General features: G+C 59.1%; 5 protein-coding genes across 5 annotated transcripts; 1 reads left to right on the top strand and 4 right to left on the bottom strand.

Annotated features, from left to right (window-relative positions):
* Positions 1–233: 233 nt before the first annotated feature.
* DQ04_05481040 (hypothetical protein) lies at positions 234–452 on the top strand (the record flags this gene model as incomplete). The annotated part of the gene is made up of 1 exon (XM_009314213.1): positions 234–452. The coding sequence occupies one exon, from the start codon at positions 234–236 to the stop codon at positions 450–452; it is 219 nt and encodes a 72-aa protein (XP_009312488.1).
* A 489-nt stretch (positions 453–941) lies between these two features.
* DQ04_05481030 (putative helicase) lies at positions 942–6,251 on the bottom strand (the record flags this gene model as incomplete). Its single annotated transcript, XM_009314212.1, has 1 exon — positions 942–6,251. The coding sequence occupies one exon, from the start codon at positions 6,249–6,251 to the stop codon at positions 942–944; it is 5,310 nt and encodes a 1,769-aa protein (XP_009312487.1).
* A 380-nt stretch (positions 6,252–6,631) lies between these two features.
* DQ04_05481020 (protein AATF/BFR2) lies at positions 6,632–8,167 on the bottom strand (the record flags this gene model as incomplete). Its single annotated transcript, XM_009314211.1, has 1 exon — positions 6,632–8,167. The coding sequence occupies one exon, from the start codon at positions 8,165–8,167 to the stop codon at positions 6,632–6,634; it is 1,536 nt and encodes a 511-aa protein (XP_009312486.1).
* Positions 8,168–8,347: 180 nt separating this feature from the next.
* DQ04_05481010 (hypothetical protein) lies at positions 8,348–8,905 on the bottom strand (the record flags this gene model as incomplete). Its single annotated transcript, XM_009314210.1, has 1 exon — positions 8,348–8,905. One exon carries the CDS (start codon positions 8,903–8,905, stop codon positions 8,348–8,350), a length of 558 nt encoding a protein of 185 aa, XP_009312485.1.
* A 425-nt stretch (positions 8,906–9,330) lies between these two features.
* Positions 9,331–11,385, bottom strand: DQ04_05481000 (hypothetical protein; the record flags this gene model as incomplete). Its single annotated transcript, XM_009314209.1, has 1 exon — positions 9,331–11,385. One exon carries the CDS (start codon positions 11,383–11,385, stop codon positions 9,331–9,333), a length of 2,055 nt encoding a protein of 684 aa, XP_009312484.1.
* Positions 11,386–11,678: the final 293 nt, after the last annotated feature.

Below are 11,678 nucleotides of genomic sequence, written 5' to 3'. Positions count from 1 at the left end.
CGCCGCCCTTACCACCACCGAAGAGCACGTCCGCCGCCCACATCCTCACCGGCTGCAGCGGCGCGAGTGTGCGTGGCTGCACCGCCGCCGTGCTGCACACGTTGCGCAGCGCCTCCACGCCGTCCGCAATGAAGCCAAGCGGCTGGTACACGCCCAGCTCCTCGCGCTGCGCCGGCGCCACGATGTCCTGCAGCAGGATGTAGTAGCGGCTGCCGTTCGTGTTCGGCATCCCCATGTTTCCCAGCAGAATAGTTCCGGCGCGTAACTGCTGCAGTGTGGCGCTCGCCGGCGACTGCAGCGGCTCGTCCTCAGTGAAACCGCCAAAAATGGTCTTGCTCGTGCTGCTGCCGATCTCAATCATGACGTTCTTCTCGATGCGCACAACGGCGCTCTCTGCGAACGGCTTCAGCCCAGCGGTGCGCAGCGCGTCGGCGGACGGTGCCGCAAATTGACACGACGCGACGCCAAGCGCGCGCACCACATCACTCGACGGCAGCTCGCCGGTGCACATGAACATAAAATTCGCCACTGCCTTGGGCCGCTGCTCCACTGCGGGCACGACGACACGCACCGCCACGTCTTGGCCTTGCTGCCTCCGACTGGGGAAACAAAAGTTCAGCGTTGTCTCCATGCACGCACTTCACAAGCGGTTTCACCGTCCTCACGGCGCCTTCCCTTACGTGTTGCCTCTGCGCAGGCAGAAAGGAGGAGAAATTAGAGTGCGCCTTCAGCCACTCGTGTAACGCACTGCGCGATACCAGCACTGTTACACGCACATAGGTATAGACAGAATCATTCTTCGCCTCCCGGCGCCAGCCGCGCACCCAAACACAGACAATCAGAGACACACACTCACACACACACGACTGTTAAAAAACGCATTAGGCCATAACGCGACAGTTGCCCACCACCAGTACGCTGCTGCTTCTCTTCGCGCCACGTCAATCCTCCTCTAGCCGAAGAACTGTTTTTGGCGGCTGGTCATCGTCGTCGCCGCCGCCACTGCCGTCTCCCTCCTTCTCGTCCCCGTTATTGTTGCTGCCGTTGCTGTCCGCCGCGTCTCGGCCTCTCTTCGCCTCGTTGCGCGCCGGCGTGGAATTGCTGCTTCCAACCTCACTCCCGCAACGGCTTCCAGTTGTCATTGTTCCTTCCGGCTCAACCTCCTCCTCCTCCTCGTCTTGCTTCTGCCGCCGTTCTTCCTCCTCTTCTTCTTCTGCCTCCTTCATCTCATTATCGGTCACGCCGTCATCGTCATCATCATCATCATCGTTGCGACTTCCAGTGGGGGCGAAGCTGCGCTCTGTCGCCGCGTCACCATCATCCACGCTCCCCGCTTGTGCCGCCATCACTTCGAGCTCCTCCTCCTCCTCGTCCTGCGCCTTTTCCCGCCCGACGTCCTCGGCACGCCGCGCCTCCGCGGCCGCCATGTCGGCGTTGAGCAACAGCCGCACATATGTCTCCCGTGTCTTCAAAAAATTCCGCCATGCCTCTGTTTGCCGCTCCGCTGCGCTTTTTACATCATCCCCACCACTTCTGCTGTTCCGCCCACGCTTCTGGAGTGTGTGGGTGATGGAAGGCGCCGACATGGTCCCCCGCAGCACCTGCCGCTTCCGCTGCTGGTTGTCCTGCAGCACTTTCAACACTGCTGTTGCGGAGGCGTAGCTTGACGAGCTCCGCACGGCGTGCGGCGCGACGGCGCTGATGAGCCACTCCGTCGCACACAGCGTTGACGGAAAGGCGGGTGTGGTTTTCGTAAGACGCTCCAGAATGAGAAAAGTATTTCGGTGGAGGAAAAGGATGTCTTTTTGATGTACCAGCAACTGCACGAGGGAGCGGCACAGGTATGCCTCGAGTTGTACCAAATGCGCTGGCACATCGTCAAACTTCGTCTCGCCCTCCTCTAACTTGTCATCTTCCTTTTTGTTACACTTCTCAGCACCAGCAGCAGCGGCGGCAGGGGTGGCGTGGGGTTCGAGAATGCTCATCAGCGAGCGTGGCTTCGGTTCCAAGCACGCCATCAGCGCCTCCTTCGTGATGGTCGTCGCTGACGTGACAGCCAAACCAGTGTCAGTTGCCACTGCAGAACTGTTGTTGCTACCACACATAGACGACGGCATTTCTTCTGTTCCTTCATGCAGAGCGGCAAGAAGAAGACTCAGCAGGAAACCCAACCGCTTGCATTCACCGTCAGTGAATCCAACAAAAAATGTCACGACGGCTGTTACAAGCGACAGGACAATGTCGACGGCACGCTCGTACTCGCCACCCTTTCTGCCATCGGCCCTTGTGGCGTCGAGCAGCCACTTGAGGAAGTGGTACACGAAGAGGGTGTCCTCTAGGCTGAGAAGTGCGCGTGGGAGGAGGTATGATTTTGCAAATGCGACGGGCGCATTGAGTACACCACCCCGGCGAAGCTCATCGAGCAACGTGGCACGTGCGTCTTCACACTGCTGGTACAGCCTCTGGTAGGCCTCCTTCTCGAGTCGAATCTGCCGCGTCTGCTCCTGCAGCCAACGGATTGTGGGGTCGCTGGTGAGTTTGGCACTGCTGTCACTGCCTGATCTCAGCCTGGCGGTGGCGTGGTTGAAGAATTCATTCACCTCCTTCACCGCTGCTTTGTACACCGACTCATCGTAAACAAAATGCGCAGCCGTGTAGCATGACAGTTTCTGCAGAAGTGCGAAAGGGATAACGCCGTCGAAGCCTCTGGAAAGCAGCGGCGCCGCTGATCCCCTCCCCACGTGATCGCTAACATCAGACGGCATCACGGTGAAGAGTGCATCAATTCCCGCGAACTGCTGTATACTCACCGATGCACTCTGCACAGCCTTCGCTGCGAAGCGGGCAGTCAGGCGCAGGGCAACATGCGGCATCGCCAGCATGTAGATTTCCTCCACCGGCGGCCCCTGCGGGAGAAGTCCCTCTACACACAGCAACAGGTCGTTGATGACATTGTTGTCCCGCGCACACGTGAGCAGCACAGTCTGCATCGGTGCCGCGAGGTCTGCCTGCACCGCGTAGATGCGGCTGTGTAGGCGGCAGAGGTGCAGCAGCAGGGACTGCCCAAGCGTGAACTCTACCGTCGACGGGGCCGCGTCACGCTGCTGCTGCTCCGCTGCTTCTTCATCCTCGTTCATGTCTGCCTGTGACTCGACGGGAATGACGCAACGCTCCTGCAGTGCGACACGAAGCAGCGAGGCAGAGGCCGCCAGCACCGCCGGCGTGAGGCACGCGTCCCAGCGGCCGCGGCGGAAAGACTCGGCGGCCCCCTTCACGAACCACTGAGTAGCAGCGGGAGAAATGAGCGCCTGCACCTGCGCCACGCTGTATTGCTCCTCATGTTCGAGTGTGTAGTCGAGCAGCTCGTGCAAGATCGACCTGAGCAGTTCGAGCCCAAATACAATGGACGCGCGGGCTTCTCTGCGCAGGGCGTACTCGGCTGCCCGCAGCAGCAGACCCCCATCAAAGCTTCGTGGGTTGTCGCGCCAGAGCACCGCCAGGAACGTGGCAATGAGCCCAACACGATTAGCGTCGGTCGTTCCGATGCGCTCCTTTTCCGCGTACCGCCGCATAAGCGCCAGACCCTCGTGTGCAATGAGTGTCATGACGGCTGCTGGAGCCCCCTTCAGGAGCTGCGTGTGGATAGGCAAAAAATTGTTGCCGTACCCCACCGCCTGCTGAAACAGCTTCTCCGCCACCAGAAGCGGGTTCGCGTATATCGCCGGACGCAGTAGACTAGCATAGCGCGCAACATTAGCTGCTGTCATGCGCTTCAGCGACTGTGTGAAAAGAGACTCCAACTCCTTGGAGCGGAGCGTGTCGTGTGGGGCCCGCCGCAGCAAGGTGGACGTTGGTGGGTGCACCAACCAATTCATCCACGCGGAAATGTGGAGGAACTCAACAGGGTTGCTGCCAAAGTGCACCACAGGTCCTTCCACCTTAAGCAGCAGGAGCAGCCCCTGGATGCGGTCGTATAATATTGGCGATGGCGCAATGACACGCAAGCATGGCATGATGACGTGAATAAGATATGACTCCGCCAGTCCCAGAGCGCCTCTGCACAGCGCGTTGTTATTCACTTCGTCCTCATCATGTCTCATATTGCTGATGGCTTCCTCATCTTCGCTCGGATGATATTGTTGTTGCTGTTGCTGCTGAGGGTCATGATGGTTACAACGCGTGGAATTTATAAACTTACCACACTCTCTTGTAAGCCCTTCCACCAAGCTGCAAAGAAACTCCTGTGATGCCACGTACGCGTGAATAGTCGACAGAAGCGGGTAATACGCCTCTAGGGCCCGCAGTGGTGCTGAGAGCAATCCTTGTTGCTGCGCACTACTCTCGACATCATTCCCACCCCCTGTTCCTTTCCCCTCCGTCCTCTCCTCTAGAATCACCTGGAGGCGCCGCATGACATTGGTGGCAATGTTGCCACCACCACCACCACCACTCGGCATGGCAGCTGCCGGTACAAGACACACATTCAACTTCATCTCCACCTGTAGTTGCGTGATGGTGTCCGCCGCAAGGCCTGGCAGTCCCAACTCCAGAAGCTCCAACACGAACTGTAACGGCGTCAGACGCGGTGTGGATGCAATGTTCTTCGCAAATGCACCTGTTCCACTCGCAGTGGGTTTATTCGCTCCTCCCGTTGACACTTTTTCCTCCACAAGGTACTTGCTCCACGTCGGGCAGGGAACGGGAAATACGGTCCTGGCAAAACGCGGTCCCTGCAATTCCCCATTGACTGGAAGGGGCTCATCGTCCTCGGTGTTGTTGTTGTTGTTGTTGCTGCTGCTGCTGTGCCGTGATGGTCGCCGCCGTGTGGGTCCAGCCTCAACCGTGACGAGATAGAGTTCATTGCGTGCCTCTTGAACATAGTGGTTGAGTGCCAGCGTGAAGGACGCGAGCTCCTCACCTGGCAAAGCAGTTATTACTCCTCCTTTCCATTCCAAAGTACTCGGTTGGCTTGTTGCAGTGGCGGCGTAGTGATAGACGGCGAGTGCGACGCACAGTGGGCTCACCTCTGTGAGGTACAAACACAGCGCCAACTTCTGCCGTGCCTCTGTGTAGTGCGTCGGCGACAGCCCAATGCAAACCTGCATGCAGAAGGCGTAGAGGTGCACGGCGAGGAGCGGGCGGATGTGCAGGTGGTCGAGCAGCCGTCCAATGGGCGGGTAGTGCGCTTGTCGCCAACGCAACTCCATCTGCGTCGAGGTGTCTTCACGTGACTCGTGCCGCTTCCCCGCATCCTGACCGCGTGCGGCACGCCGTGAGAAAATGTACGTCGAGGACAGCACCGCCCCAATAACAGTCGCCAGCAGAAAGGAGTGCACTTGGCCTTCGCCCAGCAGACGCCCCAACTCCTCGCCGTAGCGCGCCACAACTGCCGCTTCTGCCTCCTTGCTTGGTATGCTGTTCTGCCGTTGCAGCTGCTCCCACTCCGACATGAATGCGTGTAGTGTGCGCCGCAGCTGATACGTCGTGCCAGGCGCCTGCGCGACAAGGTGCGGGCAAAACGACTTACACACTATGGCCGAACGGCGAAATCGCGTCCTGAGAACGGTGGCGTCAAACATCTCAGTTGACACCAGGCCCCACGCCTTGGTACCAAGGTGTTCGCTCCTGCTGAAATCATTATCGTCATGATCGCTTTCCCTCTCCTCTGAAATCCCCTGCGTCCCGGTCAACTTCTCGCACTCAGCCTTGCATTCGCGGAAAAACTGCTTCCACAGGGTGAAGTCGTCTCCCCGCGCCGACAATTGCTGCAGGAACACATAAAGGAAGCAGTACCACAGCGGGTACTCATGCGCTGGCACGCCACCATCATCACCATCATCCTCACCCGCGTCAGCATTACCGCCATCGTCAGTCTCTCTCCCCACAGTTCGCAGACGCCGCGAAAAAAGGGCAGCCGACAGCGCGATTGCCGCCTCCCTCGTCCTTGCAGGAAGCTGTGCAGTCCCACCGTTCACCGAGGCGGGAGCACAGACGACACTGTAGGCGTGCAGAAGTGTCACAACCCGCACCAGCAGCATCTCCAGTGGCCCCGGTGTCGGTGCCGCGAGGAACGTAGCAGCGGCAGCACGCACGCGCACTGTAAGCGCTGCAGCGGCCTCCGCGTCGGGGATTCCGACAGCGCCGAGCAGCGCGGCCTCGAACGCCTTCGCGACGGCCTGCCTGCTGCCCAATAGCGAACCTCCGTGCGCCGCGTCGTCGCCTTGCAGCAGGGCGAGGAGCGCGTCGTCCATATTCACGCCGATTGCTTTTCTTTCTCTCAAAGTGTGTGTGTATGTGTGTGTGTGGGTGGGTGTGCTGCTCCACAACAACCGGTTACGCACTCACTCTTCCTTGTAGTTACTGAGAAAAATCCACACAGGGGCGCAACAGGGGCGGCAGTCCATTCAGGTGACAAGAGGAAAACAGGGAACAAGACAACGGCAGCACAACACAGCACACACAGGTTTGCTCTTCTTGCATGGTCGCTTATTATGATTTCCTTACTCGTCCTCACTTGTGTGAGAGGCCCACACTCCGCCGTGACACCGCACGGAGCGTGCGACGACGAACAGCCGTCCGCTCCTTCACCGTCACACACACACACACACACACACACACACACACAGACTCGCTACTGAAACAGCGACTTCACCATTACCTCGTGCTGCCCGCTCACCGCATATGGCAGCGGCAAGAGGAAGCCCACCAACTTCGGCCGTGGCTCGTAGTTGACAGCTTTGCCTTTTGTCAAGCGGTGGAAGCCACGCTTTGCCAGCGCCTCGTGCGGTTGTAGGCTGCTCTGAATCTCCTGCAGCTGCTGCTCCAACTTCGCCACCCCCCCGCGCCGTACCACCTCCCGCAGGAATTCTGCATCGTCGTAGATCTCTTCATCGATATCTCCCTCAGCGATATGAAGTGCTCGTGCCGCCTTTCCCTCGGCGGACTGCGACGCCTTGTAATGCTCCGGGTGGCCCAGGATCGCCACATGGGATCTGTTCTTCTGTACCTTGGACCGAAGACGCGCCTTGCTCTCAAGGATTGCGCGGATCTGCTGCAACAATGGCTGTGAAAGGGTGCGCAGCTTGGCACTGTTTGGCTGCACGAGCTTGGCGCCCCAGTACTCGATGCACGTGTCCACCCCTTTCATCATACGCCTGTGGCAGGCGTTGATGTCGCTGAAGTCCAGAGATGTGGCATTCTGCTGTTGCTGTTGTTTGCCGTCAGTCGAGAGTGCGTGAAAGGTGCCGAGCAGTTCTCGAAGGTTGCTGGCGACCTCCTCCACGTCGGCCTTCGCCTGGGCATTCTCCTCCTGCAGGAAGTCTTCGAGGGCGTAGTACTGTGGGAACGCTACGGCGCGCGCCACAGCCGGCTGCAGCTTGATGCGCACGCGCAGCAGCTGCGAGTACAGCATCACGTAATGCCGCACCGCCGCCTGCGCACGCTGCCGCTGCTTCACGCGCGGATCATCAGCGGCATCGCTTCCCTCTTGCGCCTCTTTCACCCCCAACTCCATTTGCGCCTTACGCAGCGACTCGAGCTGCTCGAGAATGCCGCTCTCCCCGTCCCCGCCAGCGGCACGGCGCCTCGCCTGTTTCTTTTCCTGCTGCGCCTCGAGCCACGCAACGTACTCCTCCTCTGTCTCTGGCCGCCCACTCGCGCGCTTCCGCTTCTGTTTGCTTTTTCTTTCAGCTGCTTCTTCTTCTTCCCCGTCTTCATCATCATCGTCGTCTTCATCCCCATAGCCGTCGCTATCATCTTCATGCAGAGCTGCGAGGTCCTCATCCGCGTAATCGTCGTCGTCGTCGTTCATCTCGAGGGCGCCAAAGATACCGTCCATCGCCGCCTCAACATCCACCGGCGTGGCGGCGTACTCGCCGGCAGACAGCGACGCATCCAGCGGGCCGCGACGGCGCAGGCGCTTCGGCTGCTGCTGTTGCTCTGTCCGACTCCGCTTGCTCGCTGGTGCAGGCACATCGTAGTCATCATCGTCATTGTAGTAGTCGTCGATTTGAGGGGCTTCGCCACCCACGTCATCCCACACATCCCCCTCACGGGAGCGTGCGTCACTCTCAGCAAACTGCTCATTGACGATCTCACTCATCGACTTCTTCCTCTTCCGCGCCGTCGACGACGACATCAGCGCCGGTGTGCCGCGGCGCGCTGACATGGCGGCTTCACCTTTCCTTCGTCTTTTCCTCTGCTGCCACCACAAGAAATAAAGAAAGGAGGAAGTGGAGTAGGTGAACGAAACACATGCAGAATGACTGGCATTGGTGGCGGAGACGACAGCCAGCAGGTGCATACACCCACACATGTACGCATTCACAGAGCACCATGTGCGGTGCTGTTACACGTTCAACTCACGGAGCTCCTCCTCCAACGTCATCGCCCTCACACCAGCACCACCACCACCACCAGGCTGCTTCTTTCTTCGCTGCTTCTGCTTCTGCTGAGGTGACGCCGATGTCTCTGTCTTCGCCGGTGCTGCTGTTCCCAGCTCGTCCTCGTCCTCGCTGCAGTTGTCCTGTGGCAGCGGCAGCACCGCACCCTCGTGCTTCAGCGTTGCGTGGAGTGCGCACTTCTCAGGGGTGTACTTCCCACGCATGCGCCGCGTGTCGGGCATCTGCCGCAGCCGCACAGGCACCGTCGTCAACATGCCGCGCCGCTGCAGCTCCTTGTAGAGAAACAGACGGCGGTTGTTCTGGCTGTAGTAGTTCCCCTTGCCGTCGGTGAGGACACACAACAGCGGCAGATCTCGCGGCGTCAGTTCACGGCGAAGAAACTGCTCCAGCGTGCTTTCGATTGTGCGGCCACATGAGAATGTGTCACGGATGCGGGAGAAGGTGAAGTACACAATGGCGGGGTCCAAGTCTACAATGACTTCGCCAGACGCCTTTGCCGACATACGCCTTGGTTACCCAACGCACTCAATCCACCACCTTCTCTCTCCCTCTCTTACTGCTGCCGCAGCTGCTCCCGTTATCTTTGTTTCTCTTCGTTCCCCCTGACGTCGTGCTATCCACAGTGTTGCTGCAGCCGCTACGCATCAAGTACGGACGCAAACGGAACAACGCCCTTTGCCTCCCCGTCTTTTATCTCTCTTGCAATTATACAAATATGCGTTTAAGACATATACACCAAAGGAAGAGTGATGAGGCAAAAAGAGCAACACAATAAGGGGAACTTGACAGAATCAGCGAATGATCAATGAGAGAAGAGTACCTCACCCCCACCCCCCCGCAACTGACCCGCTTACGCACCGCTTGCACCCATGCGTTTCTCCCGCAACCCACACGCACATGCCTGTACCGCACCACTTCTCACAGTATCTCATGCGAGGGCTGCTCTGCAGGGGAAGTACGGGTTCTCGCAGCGCCACTTCGCCTGCGTTCGCCGCCGCAAGTCGTGAACCCCTCCCCCCGCCTGATCCCCCTGAGCACTGCCCACTGCCCCAGTTGTGTGATCATTGTCAGCGGCTGCTGTAGCCTCAATGGGCTCTTCCACCACATCAGTGCCCTCTCCAGTTGTAGGGCCATTGCTGCTTTCTTCCTCAGTCTCTTGCGCGTTATTTGCCACCTCTGTGCCCCCAGGCAAGAAAGCAAACTCACCAAAGTGGAGGTTTTTGTCTGTCACCACACCCGCTGAGGGCGGCTTGGTGCCTGCTGGTACGTACACCGACGATGCAAAGGTACAAACACGATCGCCCTTCGACGCTGCTCCAACCGGCGCATGTGTTGGGGTGTCGTGGAGCGGTGGGTACACAACAGTCGCTGCCATTCGCAGCTGCACGTCATAACCGATGCCACCCTTCCAGCTCTTCCCCGAGGACGGGGATGCAACAACAACTCTGCGGCTCCTTTCACCATCAGCATCATCATTATCAGGATTAGCTGTAGCAGAGAGTGGTGCAGGAAAGATGTCAAAGTACGCATCACGAAAGTACACCTCTTCCAAGTTTAGCACCTGTTCAGCCACAATCACACCACCACTGCTCCTACTGCTGCTGCTGCTGCCACCACCACCAATGTAATCACTTCCCTCTGTTTCTGCTGCTTCCACACCTTTCTCCGTTGTTGCTACAGCTGCTTCTTCCGCATCCTCCACCTCTACGGGCAATGAGGGTACTAACTGGCGTCTTAATAACGAGAAACGCACGTCTCGCAGTCGGCGAGCGTCTATTGTGGATGATAAATTGTCATCAAGAAGACCCAGCCCCTCGTAACTCTTAATGAAGCGCGCAAACACATCACTCTGCGTGTGTGCACAGACTGTCTCTTCTGGAATCTCCCCCACCGCACGCAGTTGCCGCAGCGGGTGTGGCATCACATTGGGCCGCGGCACCGGCGCTGCGAAGAGCGACGGCAGCGGCGGAAGCTGCCGCAATTCACCAACACCAATTACAGTCGTCGCACTGCTGCGGCCTTTGCGTGCGGCACCGGCCCGGTCCTTTGTACGCCGCACCGGTGGATAGACAGTGTTCCATATGCGGCTCGCCGCCACCTCCTTCGCAAGCGGCAGCGCGGAGCCGCTCAGTTCCTGCACATAGGACAACATGATGAGATCGTATATCTCCGTCAGACAGTGCTCCACCACCGCTGAAAGCCGCGCCTCGCCAACGCCATTCACCTCCACAAAGCAGGCGGAATCATACAGCTGTGGCTCCAGCCCCCACAGGGTGACATGCAACTCGCCAATTACGGCCTCCAGCACATCGGCCTTGATCTTGCCCGCGCCTAACTTCTCCCGCACGCCACACGGCAGCAACTCACTTACGCGGAGCGTGTCGAACATGAACTCCAGCGTCACGTTCATCTCGCACGCGTCACGGAAGCAGTTGAAGGCATACGCATTTTGGCTATACGCCCACTGCTTGTCGGGGAAAAGAATCATCATGCGGTTGGAGAGGTGATTGCCCCACGAATTGTCGCCAATGTACTCCAGCCGTTCAAACGCAACGCGACGGCGGTGGTGCAGCTGCTGCGTGGCGTTGTCAAACGTGTCCGGCGCCTGAGCAGCGAGGGAGATGTCGATGACACCCAAATCCTTCAGCATCATCAACAACTTGCTCAGCACCTCACTGCGTTGACTCACGCTCCAACGCGGGGAGACGAGTTGTGGGATGCGCCGGAACGTCTGCTCGCCGTAGAGCACGTCGGCCCAGACGAGGTAAATGTCATCAATCGGGTACCCCCGCATCGCCAGCAGAGCCAGACTGTCCAGCACAACCTCACGGCACGCGTGATTCGTATGACTCGCGCGGTAGGCAGTTGAGATGTGCAACTTTGGTGGTGTCTGTGACTCCTCCATGCAGAGGCGGCAGTAGTTCTTTGCCTCCTCGGTGAAGAAGAGACTCTCAGCAGCAGCAGGGGAGCGGAGACAGCGCATCGGCTGTGCGCCGTTTTCCTTCGTCGCCGCCGGCGCGGTGGTGTCGTCAGCAACAAAACTCACAAAGTTGGCGAGCGCGTCGCTGTTGCCACCCCCAGACGATGATGTGCCGCCGCTGTTATTGTTGTTACCAGCACGACCCCCCCCGTCGACGGAGGATGTGAAGCCGATCGTCACGCCGCGGCGGGTGTATGATTGCGAGTGTGCGACCTCCACCCGCTCCAGAGCGTGGCGCAGAGGCGAGCTGCAGAAGCCCCGGCACAACAGTTGCTGCCGCCGCTGCTGCTGCTGCT

Source organism: Trypanosoma grayi (genome assembly GCF_000691245.1).
Source record: "Trypanosoma grayi strain ANR4 Tgr_548_V1, whole genome shotgun sequence".
NCBI lineage: Eukaryota > Euglenozoa > Kinetoplastea > Trypanosomatida > Trypanosomatidae > Trypanosoma > Trypanosoma grayi.
This window is presented reverse-complemented; position numbering and strand designations above follow the sequence as displayed.